This window comes from Eschrichtius robustus, chromosome 8, assembly GCF_028021215.1.
Source record: "Eschrichtius robustus isolate mEscRob2 chromosome 8, mEscRob2.pri, whole genome shotgun sequence".
Classification (NCBI taxonomy): domain Eukaryota; kingdom Metazoa; phylum Chordata; class Mammalia; order Artiodactyla; family Eschrichtiidae; genus Eschrichtius; species Eschrichtius robustus.
The window spans coordinates 52800008-52825424 of NC_090831.1; the positions used below are offsets into that span (position 1 = coordinate 52800008).

Sequence of the window (25417 nt, forward strand, 5' to 3'; positions counted from 1 at the left end):
GACATGGCCATGAGCAAAGCAACCAAGGATGGAAGTGCATGATAATCTCTGGAAACTGAGATTTGTGGTTAGGTCGCAGAATAAGAAAGAGGCTGAAACAGGAAGGGAGTAAAAGGCAGAAAGAGAAAGCTAGAAAGGTTGCCTAAGGCCACATGACAAACAGCCTTGTATACCATATTAAAATGACTTATTGGGCTTCCCTGGTGGCGCAGTGGTTGAGAGTCTGCCTGCTAATGCAGGGGACACGGGTTCGAGCCCTGGTCTGGGAAGATCCCACATGCCACGGAGCAACTGGGCCCGTGAGCCACAATTACTGAGCTTGCACGTCTGGAGCCTGTGCTCTGCAACAAGAGAGGCCGCGATAGTGAGAGGCCCGCGCACCGTGATGAGGAGTGGCCCCCACTTGCCACAACTAGAGAAAGCCCTCGCACAGAAACGAAGACCCAACACAGCCATAAATAAATAAATTTAAAAAAAAAACCTTATATAAAATGACTTATTTTATGACTAACTGGATCCACCTGGAGTTTAGAGATGAGAACAGGACCAATGAAATCAAGGCAACCACTATCAACCAATCAAAAATGAAAGCAAGAAGAAAAACTAGTTTCCATTAGAGAGGAAGATAATGAATTTGGTTTGGGATGTATTTAATTTGAAGTAGTCCAGGATATCCTACTAGAAGCATCTTTGAAGGAGTTGTCAACATGCTTTTGGAACTTGATGGAGAATCAAGCACTGGAGGTTGCATTTAAGAGTCATTTAAACAAAGGTTGTAGGTAAGACAAGCAGTTGAATGAAAAATATTAACAATGGTTCTCCATAGTGGGATTGCAGGTGATTTTTCATCTTTTTTGCTTGTTCAAACTACTCAAATTGTTTATAAGTATGTACTGCTTCTATTTAAAGAAAAATAAGAATTAATAGAGTAAAATATGGATAAGATCATTCAGGGAGGACATGGACACATGCAAAGAGAAGAAGATAAAAAGCAAAAACCTGGGAAAACCAGCATTTAGAAAGAAGTAACAGAAGAGTAGCTAGCTAAAGGAATAAGGATATAAGACTGAGTGATACAAGATTTCAGTATCTCAGAAAACAACAGAGGAGCAGCCTGAAAACAGATCCAAGTGCTGCAGAGAAATAGAGTAGGATGAGGATTAAAGAAACCACTGGTAATTAGGAGATGATTACATAACAAGAAATTTAGGGAAATGACTGAGACAAAAGCCAGACTACAGTGAGCTGAAGAGAGAGCAGGAAATTATAGAAATAAAGGTAAAGAGTCTGGTTTTGAAGGGAAGGTCAGAAACAAGTCATAACTGAAAAAAAAGGTCAGGTTAAGGACTAGCCTACCTTTACCTGTGTCCACCTTGGAGACTGCAGACCTCACTACTAGGAAGTCAAGTGAATTACATTCATACTCTCTCTCCTACCAAAGTCATCATCTACTGCTACAGAAGAAATAACCCTAAATGGAACAGGTCAGCCAGTGTCACAATCATAGTTCATATCAGTACCTTCTGTCTTTCTGGAGAAAAAAAAAAAAAAAAAAGACCAGAATATGCAGGGCCACTATTATTCAAAAGAGTTCTTACCTTATCCTAAATGCAAACATGTTAGTCAACCAAATTCCCATCACCTCCCACAAAAAAAGAAAAAAGAAAAGAAACAACTAAACCTAGCTATCTTGCTGTATTTATGCTTAGAGAAATATAATTTCAAGGCTTGTTGTCAAGACTGTTGACCTTGTCAGAAGCTCGGCGGGTGTCCCTTCTTGAATGAATGAATGAATAAATAAATAAATAAATAAAATCTAACTGATAATGAGTATATTTAGTTGTCCTTCCAAATGAATACAAAGACTGTTCTCATTATCCACAGAGTCTGCAAACGCTCATCACCATAAGTGAAAAAAAAAGTCCTCGTTTTAGCCTCTGAATGAGCAGTGGGAGGTCCACCTTTCTCACCTGCACTCTGAGAGACATGTGTTCATTAACTGATAATGAAATGATCCACAGGCAGACAGGCAGGCACGTGGAAGCAGTTCCAACAACAAGTTTATCTAACTGACTGACTAAATGATTAGCTCTTGCAAAAAATCAAGATTTGTCTGAAATAGCACTAAACACTGAGTAAAACAGAAAACTCAACTAACTCCCAGAATATCTCAGAACGCCGGAAGTCCCCTAGTGCTTACACTTACATTTTAGGCTGCTGCTGTTGCACTTTATAAACAACCTATTTGGAGTACTCACTAATGAGTCCTTGATATTCATAGATTACATTATCATACTGGAGCTTCAGAATATCAAGTCCTGTGATGACAACTGTCATGTTAAAAATAGATGGGCGTATGTGGTAGAGCCATACGATGAAATCTTACTCAGCAATAAAGAGGAACAAGCTATTGATACAGACCACAGTGTGAATCTCAAAATCATTATGCTAAGTGAAAAAAGCCAGGCCAAAGAAAAAACAAAAACAAAAACAGTGCATGGTTATATGATTCCCTTTATATAAAATTCTAGAAAATGTAAGAGAATCTGTAGTGACAGAAAGCATATCAGTGGCTGCCTGGGGCAGGGTAGAGGAAGGACTGCATTACAAAAGGGAAGCAAGAAGCCTTTGGGGGTACTGGAAATGGCTATCTTGATCATAGTGATGGTTTCATGAATGTATACATATGTCAAAACTGACCAAATGCTATACTTCAAATATATGTTGTTTAGTGTACTTCAATTAGTCTCCAATAAAGTTTAAAAACAGATTGAGGCAATTGTTCAATCTTCCCATAAAATATCTGAATAACACTTTAAAGCAGTATCATTTACATATGAACAATGAATAGACTAATAACAAATGATTATTTTTAAATGCATGAATATGTCTAAATACTTAGAACAATGTCTGGCTCATATAATAGTGATTCAAGTCTTTAAAGAAAGAGGAATAAGAAAAGGAAAACAGAACCAAGATGGCGGAGTAGAAGGACGTGCTCTCACTCCCTCTTGTGAGAACACCAAGTCACAACTAACTGCTGAACAGTCATCGAAGGAAGACACTGGAACTTACCAAAAAAGATGCCCCACATCCAAAGACGAAGGAGAAGCCACAGTGAGACGGTAGGAGGGGCGCAATCCCAATAAAATCAAATCCCATAACTGCTGGGTGGGTGACTCACAAACTAGAGAACACTTATACCACAGAAGTCCACCCACTGGAGTGAAGGTTCTGAGCCCCACGTCAGGCTTCCCAACCGGGGGATCCGGCAACGGGAGGAGGAATTCCTAGAGAATCAGACTTTGAAGGCTGGCAGGGTTTGATTTCAGGACTCTGACAGGACTGGAGGAAACAGAGACTCCACTCTTGGAGGGCACACACAAAGTAGTGTGCGCATCGGGACCCAGAGCAGGGAGCAGTGACCCCAGGGGAGACTGAAACAGGCCTGCCTGCTAGTGTTGGAGGGTCTCCTGCAGAGGTGGGGGTGACTGTGTCTCACTGTGAGGACAGGGACACTGGCGGCAGAAGTTCTGGGAAGTGCTCCTTGGCGTGAGCCCTCCCAGAGTCTGCCATTAGCCCCACCAAAGAGCCGGGGTAGGCTCCAGTGTTGGGTTGCCTCAGGCCAAACAATCAACAGGGAGGGAACCCAGCCCCACCCATCAGCAGTCAAGCGGATTAAGGTTTTACTGAGCTGTGCCCACCAGAGCAACAGCCAGCTCTACCCACCACCAGTCCCACCCATCAGGAAACTTGCACAAGCCTCTTAGATAGCCTCATCCACCAGGGGGCAGACAGCAGAAGCAAGAATAACTACAGTCCTGCAGCCAGTGGAACAAAAACCACATTCACAGAAAGACAGACAAGATGAAAAGGCAGAGGGCTATGTACCAGATGAAGGAACAAGATAAAACCCCAGAAAAACAACTAAATGAAGTGGAGATAGGCAACCTTCCAGAAAAAGAACTCAGAATAATGATAGTGAAGATGATCCAGGACCTCGGAAAAAGAATGGAGGCAAAGATCAAGAAGATGCAAGAAATGTTTAACAAAGACCTAGAAGAATTAAAGAACAAACAAACAGAGATGAACAATACAATAACTGAAATGAGAAGTACACTAGAAGGAATCAATAGCAGAACAACTGAGGCAGAAGAATGGACAAGTGACCTGGAAGACAGAAAGGTGGAATTCACTGCTGCGGAACAGAATAAAGAAAAAAGAATGAAAGGAAATGAAGACAGCCTAAGAGACCTCTGGGACAATATTAAACGCAACAACATTCGCATTATAGGGGTCCCAGAAGGAGAAGAGAGAGAGACAGGACCCGAGAAAATATCTGAAGAGATTATAGTCGAAAACTTCCCTAACATGGGAAAGGAAATAGCCACCCAAGTCCAGGAAGCACGGAGAGTCCCATACAGGATAAACCCAAGGAGAAACACGCTGAGACACATAATAATCAAACTGGCAAAAATTAAAGACACAGAAAAATTATTGAAAACAGCAGGGGAAAAACGACAAATAACATACAAGGGAACTCCCATAAGGTTAACAGCTGATTTCTCAGCAGAAACTCTACAAGCCAGAAGGGAGTGGCATGATATACTTACAGTGATGAAAGGGAAGAACCTACAACCAAGATTACTCTACCCGGCAAGGATCTCACTCAGATTCAATGGAGAAATCAAAAGCTTTACAGACAAGCAAAAGCTAAGAGAATTCAGCACCACCAAACCACCTCTACAGCAAATGCTAAAGGAACTTCTCTAAGTGAGAAACACAACAGAAGAAAAGGACCTACAAAAACAAACCCAAAACAATCAAGAAAATGGTCATAGGAACATACATACTGATAATTACCTTAAATGTAAATGGATTAAATGCTCCAACCAAAAGACACAGGCTTGCTGAATGGATACAAAAACAAGACCCATATATATGCTGTCTACAAGAGACCCACTTCAGACCTAGGGACACATACAGACTGAAAGTGAGGGGATGGAAAAAGATATTCCATGCAAATGGAAATCAAAAGAAAGCTGGAGTAGCAATACTCATATCAGATCAAATACACTTTAAAATAAAGATTGTTACAAGAGCAAGGAAGGACATTACATTATGATCAAGGGATCAATCCAAGAAGAAGATATAACAATTATAAACATATATGCACCCAACATAGGAGCACCTCAATACATAACTGCTAACAGCTCTAAAAGAGGAAATCGACAGTAACACAATAATAGTGGGGGACTTTAACACCTCACTTACACCAATGGACAGATCATCCAAAATGAAAATAAATAAGGAAACAGAAGTTTTAAATGACACAACAGAGCAGATAGATTTAATTGATATTTATAGGACATTCCATCCAAAAACAGCAGATTACCCTTTCTTCTCAAGTGCGCACAGAACATTCTCCAGGATAAATCACATCTTGGGTCACAAATCAAGCCTCAGTAAATTTAAGAAAACTGAAATTATATCAAGCATCTTTTCTGACCACAATGCTATGAGATTAGAAATTAATTACAGGGAAAAAAACGTAAAAAACACGAACACATGGAGGCTAAACAATACGTTACCAAATAACCAAGAGATCACTGAAGAAATCAAAGAGGAAATCAAAAAATACCTAGAGACAAATGACAATGAAAACACGATGATCCAAAACCTATGGGATGCCGCAAAAGCAGTTCTAAGAGGGAAGTTTATAGCTATACAAGCCTACCTCAAGAAACAAGAAAAATCTCAAATAAACAATCTAACCTTACACCTAAAGGAACTAGAGAAAGAAGGACAAACAAAACCCAAAGTTAGCAGAAGGAAAGATATCAGAAAATCAGAGCAGAAATAAATGAAATAGAAACAAAGAAAACAATAGCAAAGATCAATAAAACTAAAAGCTGGTTCTTTGAGAAGATAAACAAAACTGATAAACCATTAGCCAGACTCATCAAGAAAAAGAGGGAGAGGACATAAATCAATAGAATTAGAAATGGAAAAGGAGAAGTTACAACAGACACTGCAGAAACACAAAGCATCCTAAGAGACTACTACAAGCAACTCTATGCCAATAAAATGGACAACCTGGAAGAAATGGACAAATTCTTAGAAAGGTATAACCTTCCAAGACTGAACCAGGAAGAAACAGAAAATATGAACAGACCAATCACAAGTAATGAAATTGAAACTGTGATTAAGAATCTTCCAACAAACGAAAGTCTAGGACCAGATGGCTTCACAAGTGAATTCTATCAAACATTTAGAGAAGAGCTAACACCCATCCTTCTCAAACTCTTCCAAAAAATTGCAGAGGAAGGAACACTCCCAAACTCATTCTATGAGGCCATCATCACCCTGACACCAAAACCAGACAAAGATACTACAAAAAAAGAAAATTACAGACCAATATCACTGATGAATATAGATACAAACATCCTCAACAAAATACTAGCAAACAGAATCCAACAACACATTAAAAGGATCATATACCATGATCAAATGGGATTTATCCCAGGGATGCAAGGATTCTTCAATATATGCAAATCAATCAATGTGATACACCATATTAACAAATTGAAGAAGAAAAACCATATGATCATCTCAATAGATGCAGAAAAAGTTTTTCACAAAATTCAACACCCATTTATGATAAAAAAAAACTCTCCAGAAAGTGGGCATACAAGGAACCTACCTCAACATAATAAAGGCCATATATGACAAACCCACAGCAAACATCATTCTCAATGGTGGAAAACTGAAAGCATTTCCTCTAAGATCAGGAACAAGACAAGGATGTCCACTCTCGCCACTATTATTCAACATAGTTTTGGAAGTCCTAACCACGGCAATCAGAGAAGAAAAAGAAATAAAAGGAATACAAATTGGAAAAGAAGAAGTAAAACTGTCACTATTTGCAGATGACAGGATACTATACACAGAGAATCCTAAAGATGCCACCAGAAAACTACTAGAGCTAATCAATGAATTTGGTAAAGTTGCAGGATACATAATTAATGCACAGACATCTCTTGCATTCCTGTATACTAACGATGAAAAATCTGAAAGAGAAATTAAGGAAACACTCCCATTTACCATTGCAACAAAAAGAATAAAATACCTAGGAATAAACCTAACTAGGGAGACAAAAGACCTGTATGGAGAAAACTGTAAGACACTGATGAAAGAAATTAAAGATGATACCAACAGATGGAGAGATATACCATGTTCTTGGATTGGAAGAATCAATATTGTGAAAATAACTATACTACCCAAAGCAATCTACAGATTCAATGCAATCCCTATCAAATTACCAATGGCATTTCTTACAGAACTAGAACAAAAAATCTTAAAATTTGTATGGAGACACAGAAGACCCCGGAGAGCCAAAGCAGTCTTGAGGGAAAAAAGCAGAGCTGGAGCAATCAGACTCCCTGACTTCAGACTATACTACAAAGCTACAGTAATCAAGACAATGTGGTACTGGCACAAAAAGAGAAATATAGATCAATGGAACAAGATAGAAAGCCCAGAGATAAACCCACGCACCTATGGTCAACTAATCAATGACAAAGGAGGCAAGGATATACAATGGAGAAAAGACAGTCTCTTCAATAAATGGTGCTGGGAAAACTGGACAGCTACATGTAAAAGAATGAAATTAAAACACTCCCTAACACCATACACAAGAATAAACTCAAAATGGATTAAAGACCTAAATTAAGACTGGACACTATAAAACTCTTAGAGGAAAACATAGGAAGAACACTCTTTGAAATAAATCACAGCAAGATCTTTTTTGACCCACCTCCTAGAGTAATGGAAATGAAAACCAAAATAAACAAATGGGACCTAGTGAAACTTAAAAACTTTTGCACAGCAAAGGAAACTATAAACAGGATGAAAAGACAACCCTCAGAATGGGAGAAAATATTTGCAAATGAGTCAACAGACAAAGGATTAATCTCCAAAATATATAAACAGCTCATGTAGCTCAATATTTTAAAAAAAACAAACAACCCAATCAAAAAATGGGCAGAAGACCTAAATAGACATTTCTCCAAAGAAGACATACAGATGGCCAAGAGGCACATGAAAAGCTGCTCAACATCACTAATTATTAGAGAAATGCAAATCAAAACTACAATGAGGTATCACCTCACACCAGTTAGAATGGGCATCATCAGAAAATCTACAAACAACAAATGCTGGAGAGGGTGTGGAGTAAAGGGAACCCTCTTGCACTGTTGGTGGGAATGTAAATTGATACAGCCACTATGGAGAACAGTATGGAGATTCCTTAAAAAACTAAAAATAGAATTACCATATGATCCAGCAATCCCACTACTGGGCATATACCCAGAGAAAACCTTAATTCAAAAAGATGCATGCACCCCAATGTTCATTGCAGCACTACTTACAATAGCCAGGTCGTGGAAGCAACCTAAATGCCCATCAACAGATGAATGGATAAAGATGTGGTACATATATACAATGGAATATTACTCAGCCATAAAAAGGAATGAAATTGGGTCATTTGTTGAGATGTGGATGGATCTAGAGACTGTCATACAGAGTGAAGTAAGTCAGAAAGAGAAAAACAAATATCGTATATTAATGCATATATGTGGAACCTAGAAAAATAGTACAGATGAACCGGTTTGCAGGGCAGAAGTTGAGACACAGATGCAGAGAACAAACGTACGGACACCAAGGGGGAGAAGTGGCAGGGGTGGGGTGGGGGTGGTGGGATGAATTGGGCGATTGGGATTGACATATATACACTGATGTGTATAAAATGGATGACTAGTAAGATTCTGCTGGATAAAAAAATACAGAAAATAAAATTCAAAAAAAAAAAGGAAAGGAAAACATTAAAACAGTTGTGGTAAAATGACAGAACTACAGTCCATCAATTTTTATTCTCAAGTGTCTTTGGTATATACTGCTCTTACAACAGAGTTTGGCCTTTTATTCTTGAAGTTTTACAGGTCTCCAGTTTAAGATGTCATCAGACTAACACCCCTCGCCCTCAATTTCATCCCCAGGACCATACGGATAAAGATAGAGGCTGAACATGCCCTAGGTTCAGTGCCTGTCATGTGCTGCTTACTGTGGAAAAACTACAGACAGCTCTGTTACTTTAAAATTCTAAAAACATTCTCCTAATCAAGAATCTAGTACAGACAGAACGAGATCCCCTCAGTTGATCAGCACAGCATGGGAAGAAAACGTGCCTGACAGCAGAAGTTGGTCTAGGGACGCTGCACAGATGCCTCATCCCAGAGGCGAGAGGACTAATGGCCACACACACAGCTGTGTGTGGGTTAAACTCAGTGGAACAGGAAGCGCCCCTGGTGAAGACAGGTGCAACACTAACATCTGCCCTGGAGGAGACGGTGGATTTCTGAAACACAGGAAAAGGGGATTAATACCTTGAGAAAAAGAAACAGTCTGAAAATGATTGACTAAAGGAGAGAAAAATTATAAATAGCTGCTTGGCGCACTTTAATAAGATTCAGTACATAGCCTCTTGGAAGCAGCTGTAGAGAGCCATAAGCACAGGTACCAGTTCTGTGTAGGCAGAGTGGAAGGCAGTGGGGTTCTGTGGGGTTCAATGAGGTCTCCGGAGACAAATACATCCCAGCCTCATGGCTCATGAGCTTTGTCATCTTTTGCAAGTTATTAATTGCCTTTCACCTTCAGTTTCCTCATCTCTAAAAGCAGAGGCATGGATTGCTGTGAGGATTACTGGTTTTTTTGTTTTGTTTTTTTTTAAATTAGTCTTGCAAGATGATTCTTTTCTTTTTTTAATTTATTTATTTTATTTATTTCTTTTTGGCTGTGTTGGGTCTTCGTTGCTGCACGTGGGCCTTCTCTGGTTGTGGCGAGCGGGGGCTACTCTTTGTTGCGTTGTGCGGGCATCTCACTGCAGTGGCTTCTCTTTCTGCGGAGCACTGGGTCTAGGCATGCAGGCTTCAGTAGTTGTGGCACGCGGGCTCGGTAGTTGTGGCGCGCAGGCTCTAGAGCACAGGCTCAGTAGTTGTGGCACACGGTCTCAGTTGCTCCACGGCATGTAGGATCTTCCCGGACCAGGGCTCGAACCCACGTCCCCCACATTGGCAGGCAGATTCTTAACCACTGCGCCACCAGGGAAGCCCAGGATTACTGTTAATATAAAGTGTTTTACACATTTAATTGCTCAATAAATGGCACTTGTTATCAAGAAAATCGAAGATAATTAACTGACAAAATACTAGAATTAACAAGGCTGCTTTGTAAGAGACTAGGTATGCAGTTAATTTTCAAAACACAATGGCTTTTCAACACAGGGAAAAATCAAAAGGTAAAATGGTAGGGGAAACTGCCACAGAAAACAGTAACAAAAAAATAGTTAGGTATACAAAGACTGTGCTGGTGAAAAACACAGAATGCTTCAAACACTGAAGCAGATTCTACCTTCAAATATGAAAATAATACTGTAAAGATGACATTTTTTCCCAAATAAATGAAGAGATTTAACAGAATCCAAGAGAAAATTCCAGGGAGAATTTTTTTTTAATTTTTCAAAATTATTCTAAAGTTGAACTGGAAGACTAAATGGAGTGAGAACAGCTGAGAAATCCTGGAAAGAAAAGCAAAAGTATTGTATAAAATCATATTATAAAACTCTGTGAGCAATCTTGGCACAAAAAAATCAATAGATATAAAGTAGCCCAAAAGATATCAAATAAATGTTTGTGTGTTTATATAATATGCCATATGTTATACATAAAATAGATTATAAAGAATATATGTGTGTGTGCATATATATATATATATATATATATATATATATATATATATATACACACACAAACACCCACACATACGATAGACGGTATAGAAAACAAATCAGTGGAGAAAGGATGGATTATGGATTGTTTGAATACTATTTGGGAAAACTGGCTATTCAGAAAATAAAGTCCAAGGTCTACCTGACAACAAGCACTGAATAAAATTCTACATGAATTAAAATGTGGGAATAAGTTCACAGCATATTGTTAAATGCAAAAAAAAAAAAAAAAAAAAAAAGATTATCAAACTGTATGTACAGAATAGTCCCATTTTGTCAACATACATGTAAATTCATAATGAAATACATGCTAAGATATCTGATATATGTGATAGAGGCAGTAGAGCCAGATGGTTAAGAGTGTGGACACTGCGGGGGTTAGCCGGGGCTCACAGTAATTTAACCATGCGGGAAGTATTAGGACTGAGCTCATCAGAGTCTGAAGGATTGGGTACATGAGTTAATACATGAAATGCCGTTAAACTGTACCTGGCTATTGCTCTTTTTATATGCTATTCCTATTACAAATACTAAGATATTAAGAGTGGTGTGCTTATTCGGTGGAATTAAGGGTGGTTTTATTACTTCACTTTTCTAAAATGCACATATGGGCTGGTGCTGCAGTGGTTAAGAATCCGCCTGCCAATGCAGGGGACACAGGTTCGAGCCCTGGTCCGGCAAGATCCCACATGCTACGGAGCAACTAAGCCCCTGCGCCACAACTACTGAGCCTGCACTCTAGAACCCACGAGCCACAACTACTGAGCCCATGCGCTACAACTACTGAAGCCCGTGTGCCTAGAGCCCATGCTCCGCAACAAGAGAAGCCATCACAATAAGAAGCCCGCGCACCACAACGAAGAGAAGCCCCCGCCCTCCTGAACTAGAGAAAGCCCGCACACGGCAACGAAGACCCAACGCAGCCAAAAATAAATAAATAAAATAAATAAATTTATTTTAAAAAATAAGTAAATAAAATGCACATATACTGCTTTTCATTTTAAAAAGGTCAAATGTGAAAAGTGAAACCATAAAAAAAATGTTAGAGCAAGTGATGTTAGCATTTATCTGCTCTTTAGCTAGCGAAGCCCTTGCTAGGGTACCAAGCTCAGACCTACTTAAGCATCTACTGATTATCTTGGCTCAAGTTATCTCCTAGTATGCTTTATTGATATGCCCAAGAATGATCATAGAGCAGTCTGTGCTAAACTTACATTTCAAATGGCCCATTCCTCCCGTTCTCAATTTTAGAATGTTAAACGTCAAAGGGCATTGCTTTATGTTTACAACGTAGCTGTCTTAGAATACAGTGCTAAGGATGACAGATTAAGAAAGAATGTGTCCTAAGATTAAATCACCAAGGAGAAAGATTTATCTTCTCACCTGTTACAGTAGGAATGTGTATACATTCATTGAACTGCCCCTTAAATCTACCACAGTAATATAGGCACAGTGCCGTAAACCAGAACTCAGGACAGCAGTGACCCAGGACAGCAGTCTGTCCCAACAAAACAGGAACCTTGCAACTTTCAGAGTTCAAAGCAGCAGCACGTGGCTCTACAGATATAAAACATCTTCTTGGATGAACTAAATTCTGCTTTCTTCTATCCATTACCCACTAACCCTAATCTTGTCCTCTAAATGAGCATTATACCAATGCCCCTTAAGCATGACTGCACTTACTGTGATTTGAAGCTCACTATTACGGTCCCCTTAAGTCTTCTTCAAGCTAAACAGCCTCAGTTCCTTTGATCAGTCCTCAAGTATTTGGAGATACTCTCCAAATAGTTCATCTTCCTAATTCACACCTTAAACCAACATCTCCCTATTTCAATGTCCCTCTTCAAATATTGCACCTAAGTTGTATTACTGACCTGTTAAATGTCCACTTTCTATGAGCCAAGCACTCTGCTCACATTAATAGAAACTAGGAACCCTCCCACCAGCCCATCATTGCTTTTAGCAGCTACATGACATCTGTGGCTTCAAAATTACTTTTTAGCAAGAATTCCTCACCTTATGCTTGAACATCTAAATTTCAGAACCAAAAAGGACAGTCTACATTTTGAACAATTATGTTTGCCCATTATTCTAGCCTTTTGCAATCATTTGAATTCCAGTTCTGCTTTCCAACTCATTAGGCATCTTTCCCAGCTTTCTGACTTTACAAAATTTGGTTAAGCCTTCTCAAAACCAAACTACTGATTCAATAGTAAAAGCAGAACAGTAACAGGACAGAGACTAGATACTAAGACCAAAGGTATTACATTGGAAAACTTCCTTCAGCTTAGCACCAAGTCCTTAAATTAATAACCTCAGGGTACATTTGTTCAAATATCCAAGACTCTGCCTAGTTATACCATCATTCAGCACATACTTCTGCATCTTGTCCACAAGGATATGATATTTCTAATGCCTAACCGAACATCAAGAATCACGTGTCTGTATCACACTGCAGATTTACTGGTCACCTGTCCCTTCGACCCTCAGCCAGTTTCTGTGCTATCATTCTCTCCTGGTCGTGCCTTTTCCGTCTCATTCTCAATCGCTTCTTGCTCTGCTTGCCTCTTAAATGCTGGTGTTTCCCTGAGCCCTCTCCTCAACACATGGTGCTCACAGCCTAGGTGACCCCATCAACACCACTGGCTTCAACTACCTCTTATGTGCCCCTGGCTCCCAAGTCACCTCTTGGTTACACTTCCGAACATCCAACTGTCTCTGGGAGAGCACTTTAAACTCAGGATGCCAATAATGAACTCATCCTCTTTCTTCCAGCAGCCTCATTCACTTCCTAAATTTTCAGTCTCAGTGAAAGGCAGAGCGTCTACCAAGTGGCCCAAGGCAAAAACCGTAAAAGTCGGTAGACTGAAATTTATCACTCAGCTGTCAAATCCATCACCTAACCTACCCCCCATTCTGTCATTTGCTTAGCTCTGACATTTCTTTCTTCCCCAGGAGAGAGGCAACATCCCCTAACTGATCTTCCTGTCTCCAGTATTACTCCCCTTTTATATCCCTCCACTCGCAAACAGAATAATCTGTCTAATCTAATGTCAGTGGTTCCCCAAAGCTTTTCTCACAAAACCCTCAGTCTCTACCTTCCTCATAATCCAGTCATCTCTTGCCATTGTCACCCAAGTGCCTTCACTCTAGTCCGTGAAATGGTCATATGATTTAATTCCTCTGTGCAGTCATACAATCAGTTTTCTTTGACCGAGATAGGCTGGCCTCTGTGCATCCTATAAAGCACTTCTAGAAATCTTTCCAAACTCAGCTCAAACAGCTCCTTCTCTGAGACCAGGGCTTCTTAGTGTGATGCAGTCCCTCCTCTCTGTGCTTCTATAAAACTCTGTCCATAACTCCACCACTGCACTTAACCCATCTCTACTATAATCATAGACTTCCGTATTATTAGTTTACCTATGAGAGAAATACATGACCTGAACTCATTAAATGCCACAGGAACAAATTAACATATGAATGGCCACTGAAAAAGAAGTAACAGAATGAAGTAGGGCTGTCTTGAAATTTCAAAAGCACACTCTTAGAACAAAGACTCAACCCAAGCCCGAGAATTCTTGATCACTTTGCAGTTGCTTCAGGATTTTTCTTTGCCAATCACATGAAAGACTTCATATATCATATATATTATATGTAAGTGAAAACACCTAAACAGAAATTCCACAGAAAGTGAAATACAAAAAGCTAAGTCACATAAAAAATACTGACCCTCAGCAGTGATTAAAGAAATGTAAATTACACCAGTGAGATAGCATTTTCCACCATCAAATTAATATTAATAAATAACAGGTTTTCACAGACATAGAAAACAAACTTATGGTTACCAAATGGGAAAGGGGGGAAGGATAAATTAGGAGCTTGGGATTAACATATGCATACTACTATATAAAAAATAGATAACCAACGAGGACCTACTGTATAGCACAGGGAACTATACTCAATATTTTGTAATAATCTATAAGGGAAGAGAATCTGAAAAAAATATTTTTTCATATTTTTTCACACACAAAAATAAAATACATACATATGTACATATACAAAAAAACATATATATAACAAAACTGTAAATCAACTATATACTTCAATTAAAAAATAAGTAAATAAATAAATTTTTAAAATAAATAAATAACACTTTTCACTGTTGGCTAGGGTATAGCTCATATTTTTCAACCTAAGATTTCTGCTTCAATTTTATCTTCAATAATCAGAAATTCAGACAACATTCTGTGTTGTTGCTTATGACGACCTTTTTATACTACAAAGAATTAAAAACAATCCAAGTGCCCAAAATTAAATTTACTCATTCATTCAACACAGTGCCAGGCACTGTTTGAGGTGGTAGGGATACAGTAGCTTATTTAAAAAAAGAAACAGGAAGGGAAGAAGGGAGAGGGGAAGGGAGTATGGAAGGAAGGAAGGAAGGAAGGAAGGAAGGAAGGAAGGAAGGAAGGAAGGAAAGGAGGGAGGGAGGGAGGGAGGGATTGCCTTGTCTTTATGGATCTTTGCTGAGAGTGGGCTCCTAAAAACTATCAATAAATAATTTAAATGTATATTATGATGGATGCTGAAAACTACTACGGAGAAAAACAAAAGCATGAAACGGGGATAGACAGGAAGAGGCTGCAATTTCCAGTAGGTGGCCGTCTTATGAAAAGATGACAACTGAGTAGAAACCTTAAGGACATGAGGCAGAAAGGCAAGCAGATACCTGAGAAGAGAGCTGCAGGCAGACGAAAGAACCAGGGCAGAAACCCTGAGAAAGAGCTTCCATAACACGTTCTGGAAAGAGCAAGGAGACAGGGGAGGCTGAAGAAAAGTGAAGAATGGGGGGAGTAGTAAGATGACATAAGAGGCTTAAAGGAGGCCAGATCATGTTGGGCCTGCAAGCCACCATCAGAGCTTCGGTTCTGAACGAGGCCTTAGAAGAGCTCTGGGCAAAAGATAACAGCTTTTGACTTATGTTTAATGTGACCTCTTGACTGCTCTGCTGAGCTCTAACTGGAGATCAAGATGGAAAGTTATAGCCATAATCCAGGCAAGATACTATGGTGCTGTGGCCCAGAAGGTACAGGCCAAGGGGTGAGAAGTTCTGACTCTGGCTATTTTGAAGGCAGAGACAAGAGAGTTTGCTACTAGACTGGATATAAGACATGGGAGAAAAAGAAGTCAGGGAGAGCCCAGAGTTTGAGACCTGAGTTACTGGAAGGCAGGACTTGGCATTCAAGGAAATGGGGAAGACCACACTGGAGTCGGCTTGGGGCAGTGGCAGGACCCTGGTTTTGGACGTGACAGGTTTGAGGTACTTATCCAGGCGGAGTCGTCGAGGCTGTGCTTGTCAGGAAGCCACGGGATGGTCCACGCAGGAGATGTAAATTTGAGAGTGGTCCATATGCAGATGGTATTTAAAACCAAGAGACTGGATGACATCACCAAAAGTGTGAGAAGTCAGGGTGACAGAAAAGATAGGACAGTTAAGGATTGAGGCGGGGAATCCTCCATGTAAAGAAGTCAGGGAGACGAGGCGGAACCGGCAAAGACAGAAGGATCACAGTGGAGCAAGAGAAAAACCAGGAGAGCATGGTGTGCTTGAAGCCAAGTAAACGTTTCAGCAGTGACGGAACAGTCAGCTGGGTCCGGTGTTCTCATAAGGCAGGGAAAGGTGAGGAATGACAGCTGGACTTAGCAAAGAGGGGGTCACTGCTGACCCAAAAGAGCATTTTCAGTGAAAGGCTGAAGTGAATGGCTCATAAGTAAACAATGGCAGATATTCAAATGATGCTATATTTTGCAATATATCGCGTATTACAATATTTTATAAATATTACCAAAATACTTATAAAGAAACATTAATGTCATTGGGAAATGCTTACAATAAGAGGAAAAGATACAACTTCTCCATAAAATATGCACTCACTCATGGTTTTTAGAAAGGAAAAAATATATAGGTAGGAAATGTGCTGAAACATTAAATGCAAGATATCCTTTAGTGGAAGAATTAGAACTGACATTTCTTTTTTTATACCTTTGCTCCTCTAAACTCTTCACAATGCACAACTTCCATCGTTAGAAAAAATACGCCTATAAAATGCTTTTGCCAGTAAATAAATTTTCCTACCCACATCCCAGTCCTCTCACACCTCAATCCATCCCCTTAGAAACAGTGTTCTTAGCTTACACAAGAATAATAATGTAAGGCATTGCATTAAAATTTACAAAGCATCTTCAAATACATTAGCTTGACCCTCACAGCAACTCTAATGGGGGTAAGGCAGAAGTTACCATCTCCATCTGCAGATGCAGAAAGACTCAAAGAGGTTCATTTGCTCAAGGCCACACAGGGCTCAGATTGGAATAAGTTCTTCAGTTACCTTCAAGACTACTTCTACTATAACAAGGAGATGCTTTGCAGTTGGAACAAAACGTAAACAACAGTCCTCCCCCATAAGTAACAAACACTGGAAAACATTTACCAAGAAGGTTAGCCATACCCTCTTAATATTACCATGCTTTCTATTCTAATGTCTGTCTCAGAGAGAGGTACTTAATCATTTCCACGTTCGCTTCTTTTCTCAGGCTGTAAGCTCCTAGAGAGGGGTGACCATATCCTCTGCATCCTGTGTTATCACCAGCATCTTGCCTCGTACCTGGTGTATGGAAGATAGTTGAGTAGCGCTTGCTGATGTGCTTCATGGTGGCGGGGAGGAGCTCAAGCTCCATTTGATGGGATTATTTTAGGAGTTTCTAACATGCCCTGCAGAAGGAGGAAGTCAGCAAAGGTTACAGTTGCAGGAATTTTAGCAATAAAACAGGTCCCTGGGTTTCAGACAACTAAACTGTATCCCTCACTCCCTCACTTTATACCTAGGGCAGTGGTCTCCAACTTCAGCACACCTTGTAATCCCCTGGAGAGCTGACTGTGACAGATTGCTGGGCCTCAATCCCAGAGTTTCTGATTCAGGAGCGTGCGTACAGGGCCTAAGAACTTGCATTTCTAACAAGTGCCTGGGGAATGTTGACAGTCCTGGTCTTAGGATCACACTTTGAGAACCACTGACTAAGGGAAAAGAACCTCATAAAAGTGAAGTTTTGAATAAGTTAAATAGTATCCTGAACTCCAGAGCCATAAATTGACTTGAGAATAAACTTCAATATATTCTGATCACTGGGCTTTTGTTTCAGAGTCTTAAATCTGGTACAATTAAGAGAAGGTGTCAGGTATGGGGATATATGCATATGTATAGCTGATTCACTTTGTTATAAAGCGGAAACTAACACACCATTGTAAGGCAATTATACTCCAATAAAGATGTTAAAAAAAATAAATAAAAGAGAAGTTGTCAATCAGGATTAAATGCATTATAAAGATCAATTCCTTTCTATAGTTGAAAAAAGTGGAAGCCACTCACTCTATGATATTTTCAAGGCAGTGATTCGTGCTCCCAGAGAAGAGGACCTGCACCTTACTCATTTTTAAAACCCCCAAAATGCCTTAAACAAAAAAGACAGTTAATCACCACTTGCTGAATAGGATGAAATTCCTACCCTAATGAGTCTATTATGTGTTGGGTGGGGTGAGGGCCAGGTGTTCAGAGCCTCTGGTAAGGCATATGGCACCTCTGAGTGACTTAGAAAATGGCACCCCCTCTGGGCATATGACTTCGAAAAAGGTCCTCCTTCCTCTGGATGGATGCAGACCTGTGCCAAGGCAGCTGGCTGGGCACCGGGAACACTGGCTGGATTCCAGCTCTGACGTGACCCCACAGGTGGGCACCACTCACCCAGCCGTACAGGGCGGGCCTGCATGTGGAAAGCCTTTGCAGGACAGTGTATGGATGCCCAAGAGCCAACAATGGGCCGGGACTGGGATCCAGGGAAGGGAAGAGAACATCTGGCTGTAGTACTCCAGGAAAGCTTAGAGGAGCTTAGAGGAACTGACCCAGGCCAAAAGGCTTCCTCCGGATGAGGCATTCTAAAACCGCCACACACAACCGCCTACTCATGCTTTGGGTCTTAGTTTCAACATCTTTTCCTTGGGAAACCCTCCCACCCCAACCAGACTAAAAAGGCTACACATGCCGACTGCACACAGCTCCCATCACAGAACTTATAACAGATGGAATTACCTGATAGGTGGTGTTGTTTTGAGTCTGCCCACATGAGATTATACAGCTCAGTATGGGGAAGGACCACACATTTTATTCAACATTTTACTGCTAGCACCTGGTACATGAGTACATACTAAATATGTGTTTAATGTAGAAATATTACCTATAACTTCAATTAAGAAAGGCAAAAAGGGACAAGAATTAACCACGGTTTCTTCAGCGGGAAGGGAAAGGCCAGCAAAATTTAACTGGTGTTTTCTGACAAGCAAGAATTATTCTAAGATTCAAGGCACTGCTGAGGCACACACTCTAATAGGAATACGTGCCACTCTATACTATGCTCTGCTATTTCCATCCCTTGCGCTAAAATATGACACTTCACAGATCTGTCAACTCTCGGTTTTATATTGTAAATATTGATGGTGTGAATACTTGCTCACATTTGCCTAAAACATGAGAAATGGTTCTGAGCATAAGAGCTTGAAATGGAAAATTCACCTTCACAAGCATAACAGGCAAGATTAATTATGTTAACGGCTTGAAAACAGAGGCCAAGTCCTAACTTCTTCAGCAACAGTGTGGCTTTAGACTCTCTAACCCCTTAACCCACAGCCCATGACCTTCAGAGACTTCCTGCAGAAAGGCTAAAGATTATTTCTCAGCTATGCCCATCAAAGTCTAAAACAGAAGATATGACCATTTACAAGTCTACTGACGTATGTGGACACGGAAGACCCAAATTCTTACCAAATCTCAGAAGGCTATAATAATAAAATCTACTCTATCACTACTGCCTCACCCCCCAGTTAATACCACCCCAACAACTCCACAGGAACCACTGGGGCATTAAGCACCAGGGAGCTGTCAAATTCAATCTTCTCTTCTCAGGTCTCATCTTATTCGAATTTCTTTGGACCACTGACACCACAACCAACCCCTTTCCTTCGTCAAAGGCGTTTCTCCCTTTCCCCATAACTACACTGTTGCATTTCCCTGAAGCTTGCCATTCCTTACACGTCACCTCTGTGGGCTGCTTGGTTCCCGCCCCATTTAATGGTGGTAAAACCCAAGTTCTATCTTTCATCCTTTGTTCTCACTCCCTGGATGATCCCATCCAATCCAGCAGTGTCAACCTTGCCTTTCATTCAAGTGATTCCTGTATCTCCACACCGGCCCAGACCGTGGCCCTGAGCCACTGGACCTGCTACCTAACTGCCTACTGAACTCTCTAAAGGTCAGCTCTCCAGAAGCAAGACCCTTATCTCATCTTCCTCACGTGCCTCCTCATAGAGGGTGCAGGTACCATCCTCTAGACAAGGCAGAACCTTCCATTCCCTCACCCTCCACATCCACCCACTGTCAATTCTATCTTCTAACATCATCCCTCTTTTCCATTCTCACTGCTACTCATCAACTGAGGTTCTGCCATCCTTTACCTGTACTCTTACAATTGCTCCCAGCAGGTCTCACCTCTTTCTATTTCCCACCCCTCTCATGTGACCTCCATACTGTTGCCGAACTAAAGTATACTGCATTACTCCTGATTTTTAAATCCTTCTATTGCGCCCTATCACCTACCAAATGAAGACCAGCTTCTTAGCATGACAGAAGGTCCCCTATGATCAGGCTTCCGCCTGCCTCTCAGCCTCCTATCTCATTAAGCTCCTCGTAGCATGCAGCAATCCAGTTATATAACTAGTTACAGCACAACTGTTCTGTGCTTCTGCCATTTTCAATCTATGCTCTACGTCAGAAGTATCTTTCCCCCAAACCAGCCCAACCTCACATCTGAGCCTTGCTTGCTTGGCAAATTCCTACCCATCGTTCCAGGCTCACTCACTTCCTCTACGGGGCCGTTTCTGATTCTCCCCACTAGTCTTACGGCCCCCTTTTTCTCTCATAGCACCTAATCACTTCACTGCAAATGTTAGTTTACATATCTGGCTCATCCTTAGCCAATTAAATTTTATTTTTTTAATTTGTAATTTCACATCAGCTGCCATTTCACCTGGCACATAGTTTAAGCTCAGTAACTGTGGAATAAAAACTGTTGGCAAAAAAAGTCATCACTGAATCAAGATTCAGAGAGACCAATAGAATCACATTACGTAGGACTGTAGAGAAGTGAACTAAGAATCAAGCTAGTTTGTGATTTAATTTTCCAAATTTAAATAATGCATACATAATCCACTTAGTTCTGTTCTTTTCATGCACTTTTCTCTCACGCAGTCTATCTTCTAATACCTTACTCCAGCTCTGAATCATATGTTGGCTTTTATGTTTTTTTCCCTCTGACAGCCCCATTAAGTCCTCTTCTTCAATGAGTCAAACATTCCATTGCATTCAACTCTTGGATAAGCCTATCCTCTGAACCTCTGAAGTCTCATTGTAGACCCTTCCTGAAACATCAGGATCTAGGTCTACTAATCTAGCAATCATCAAACCTCATATATATATATGTGTGTGTGTGTGTGTGTGTGTGTGCGTGTGCGTGCGTGTGTGTGTGTGTGTGTGTGTATACACACATACACATATATGTGTGTGTAATTTATTTTCCTTTAACTTCATCCCATCTTATCCTCACAATAGAGATAGGCAGGTCCCTTTTTACTACTATCATTTTACAAGTGAAAAGCAGATACCCAGAAACCCAGAGGATATTTATCCTTTATAAGTTCCCCCATAAACAGTTTGAAGAAAATTAATTCTGTACTTTATGATATCCAGTCCTCTTTTTTTTTTTTTTTTTTTTGTTTAAACACCATTTATCAAAGTCACATCCTATTGTTGTCCTTCAACTGCTGACACATTGACTGTACTTTTATTGCTGTCTCCCCTTCCGGTTTGTCCTTGTATGTCCACCCTGCTGACGGGATCCCCAGCTGAGCATTCCGAAGTAATCATTTTTCTCCCCTTTTCGGCTCCATAATCCAATGACTTTGACAAAGGAAGCTGTACTGTATTTGAGTTTCACCCCAGAGTCCAATCCTATGCAAAGAATCTAAGTGAAACTTTACCCACATCCCATCTGTCTTTTGGAAGGGCCTCTTTTCTGGACTCAGGCAATCATAACTAGATTCCTCCCAGGCCAATTTTCTCTGCTTCTGGTCCTTCCCGTTTTCCTGCTTTCCGCCAAAACCAGGCAAGGAAAATGAGAGCCCCTGTAACTTAGTTAAACGGGATTACTTTTTTAAAAATACTGATAAATGAGGACGAGACTGAAACTACTGGCAGCAATAAGGCTTAGAATTACCTGCGGATTTTCCCTTCAACATCCTCTCCTGTTATTAAGAGTTGGCTTTAGTTTCCAGCCTCAGAACCCTCACTTTCGCGGCTTTCACCGTCCTCCCCACCACGTGCTGCCATCCCTTCCGCGGCGCATTCATGTCCTTTTCTGTTACCAAAGAGGGGAAAGGGATAAACTGGCAGGAGCGGGCACCAGAGAGTTACTTTAACTATGTCCTTGTTCACAGGAGTTTGGCCCACATTTCCATAGCTGTATCTCAGAGGAAGGACCCTCCCTACCGGTAAGCAGAAGCAGACCCTTACCCTCAACACCTGAAAAAACACCTGCCCTTCTCACATTCCTCTTAAAAACAGAGAGAAACAATGATCAACTCTGTTGATTAGCTCAGTGGGTTAGACCGGATGCCGAGAAGCAGATTCAGGCCCTTGGCCCCTCCTACGTCCAAAGGAAACTCTAACTCTCCATCATCTTCCAACTGTCGGTCGGTCGTAAAGAAGAATATAACTGGATCTGTGCATCACATTTCTAAAAATACAACTAGCCACAGGCAGGCTCTGGAGCATCCTGCCATATATTTTATTTATTTCCATAAATTCAAAATTGAAACCTCAAGGAACTGAGCCGCATGCAGTTTCCAAAGTCAGTACAATTAATTGAACACAGCCTTCCTGAACCTTCCGTCATCTCCCTGCCTCTGGTTTCAAGATTTGTCTCAGGTGGCAGACTCTTAACTCCATTCTGCCTGGGTATACAGGGGTAGAACATGTGCTCCCCTAAAGGATCAGTCTAGCTATAGTGGCCAAGCATCACCCCCACTGGCCCTGACTTTCACCTGTTTCAAGTAGAGTCTCCAATACTAAGAATTAATTTTACAAGAATCTTAAGACTTTTCACTTCAGGAAAAAAAAAAAAAAAAAATAGGTTTTGCATATTGGGACTGGGGGCTGGAGGCAAGGTTTTAAGTTCGTCCAGTTACTATTCAGTCTGAAGAGGCCCAAGAAGCAGCTTTCTGTGGAAGAATGGACTATTCCCAGGTGATAGGAGAATACAGATTAAACAACTAATTATACTAATAAACTCTGGAATTAAACACAGCTGTTCACTGAGTTCTTGCCCTGATTTCCTGATTTTATAACACTACTGTGTGCTCGCACACATGCGTTTGATCTGATTCTCTTTCATTTCAGTGTGTCCTGGGACTGAGACTATGGAAGAGGAAGGTGAAATCCATGGATGATGGACGATGTCTAGAACGCAGATATTCTATAATTCAAGCCTGGGTAAAATTCAAAAGTGACACAAAGGAACAAGGAACAAGGTCTGGTCTTGGAACAAGGAACAAGGTCTGATCCAGGAACAAGGTCTGGTCTTGTTTCCCAGAGGGGCTATTAGCTAACCCATTTTTGCTCTGTTAAATTAAAATGACCCATCACCCTGATTCTTAGCAATCTCCCTAAAAACCATAACCACTCCTCATATCCTCCCCAACATAATCACTCAAAGTAGGTCAGAAATGCTGCTTCCTTCCCCTCATTGATTTTCATTAAGAGGATGCACTTTCTGGAACACTAAAGGGAAAGATAAACACCCAATACAAGTACCAATGACACCCTTTGTAAATTTTTGGCATTGTTAAGTCCAGTTCCCCTAAAAGCAGGAAAAAGAAAAAATCACATCACCTATAATTTATCTTTCTTGGCTATATATCAACAATAATCTCAAACTTTAAAATACACAGTAGCAATGCTTCAGCCAGGTGATGAACATCTCCCAAAAGGAGCATATTCACTTTGTCTTTTCTAATTTCCTAGATCACCAACCCACCTCTTCCCTAAATACACACTTTTTGTCTTCCTAATTCACAACCACGTTTTGCCAGAAGGATGCCAAGTGACACCACACACTGGCTTAGCAAGTCCCCAGGGCCTTATCTGGAGGCTGAGAGCAGTGGAAAAGGAGGAAGGGGCTTGTACACACTGGGGAGTGGAGGGAGGGGGACGGGGAGGGGGAGGGGGAGTGGAGGGAGGGGGACGGGGAGGGGGAGGGGGAGCGGGACGCCCTCGGCGGCCGTATCTGGCTCTCTGGAAAAGCTGTGAAGTGAGGGGTCTCCAAATCCCACTGGCGAAGCTTCCCCAGTCCCCTGCCCTTGCGGAAAGCTCTCCCTTGGCCCCAGGTCCTCAAGCCCGGCACTCCAAGACGGCGCCGCAAAGTCCTTCAGAGCCCTCAAAACACAGGAGCGCGAAAAGCATCCCCCGAAAGCCAGCAAAGCGCCACACACCCTCTCTCGGCCAGCTTCCCGGGTCGGGCAACTTCATCCCTGGAAACAAACGAAAAGCACGGTCCTCCAAGGAAGGAAAGGGGCAGAGAGCAGCAAACGGGCACGACCCTCACCCCACATCTCCCGCGCCCTTCTCTCCCCTCCCCCTCAAACTCCAGGTAAAAGACCAGGTGCGGCTCACCTCCAGGCAAGGAGGAAGCGGGCGGCCGGAGGAGGAGGGCAGGTCCCCAGCCCAGGCCGCTTGACAGCCGGCGAGCGCCCAACAGCAGATCCAGGCGGGGCTCCAGGGAGGCGAGAGCCCGCAGCGGGGAGCCCCGGCCGGCCGCTCCCGGCCCCTCCCCCGCGTCGGCCCCGGGCGGAGGAGCAGCATCTCCGTCCCGCTGTGGTCGGCCCGCCGGCCGGCAAGAAGGCAGCCTCCCCGGGTGGGGCGCGCTCCGGCTCCCGGGCCGCGAGGGCTGCGCGCTCGGCTCGCCACTCGCTCGCCCCGTGCCCGTCTGTCCGCTGTCAGCTCCGCTGCGCTCGCGGCCCGGGCGGCCGGCGCCCGTGCTCCCGTCACGCCGGAGGGAGGGACCGCGGGGCGCGGGCGCGGCGCGGGGGCGGGACGCGGGGCGGGGATGCGGGAGCCCCGGAGCAGGTGGCGCGGGCGGGGCTGCGGCCCTGCCCGGCGGCTCCTGCGGGGCTGAGCGGCCCCCGGGCGGGGGGGAGCCTCATTACGCGAGAGAGGCCGGGGTGCCCTCGTGGTGTCTCCCGTCCCCAGTCCCCTTGGCCCACCAGGAGGGGCGCTCCGGGGGAGGGGGGGAAGCCAGAGTAAAATCCAGGACATCAGGACATTGTTTTCCGGCGGCGGGTGTTTAAAATCTTCCTACTTCCCGCGTCACACACAAACACACACGGATGCGCCCCAGGAGCTTCCCTTCGTAAGG

General features: G+C 42.1%; 1 protein-coding gene across 3 annotated transcripts in view; it reads right to left on the bottom strand.

Moving 5' to 3' along the window:
- Positions 1–25039, bottom strand: part of ELAPOR2 (endosome-lysosome associated apoptosis and autophagy regulator family member 2) — a 290466-nt gene extending 265427 nt beyond the window's left edge. For all 3 annotated transcript variants that reach the window (XR_011074820.1, XM_068550469.1, XM_068550467.1), the window contains exon 1: positions 24676–25039. Coding sequence is in view for 2 of the 3 variants with exons in the window: in XM_068550469.1 (XP_068406570.1) it covers positions 24676–24864 (189 nt within the window). In the remaining variant the exon portion in view is untranslated. The remainder of the gene's footprint in view (positions 1–24675) is intronic.
- Positions 25040–25417: the final 378 nt, after the last annotated feature.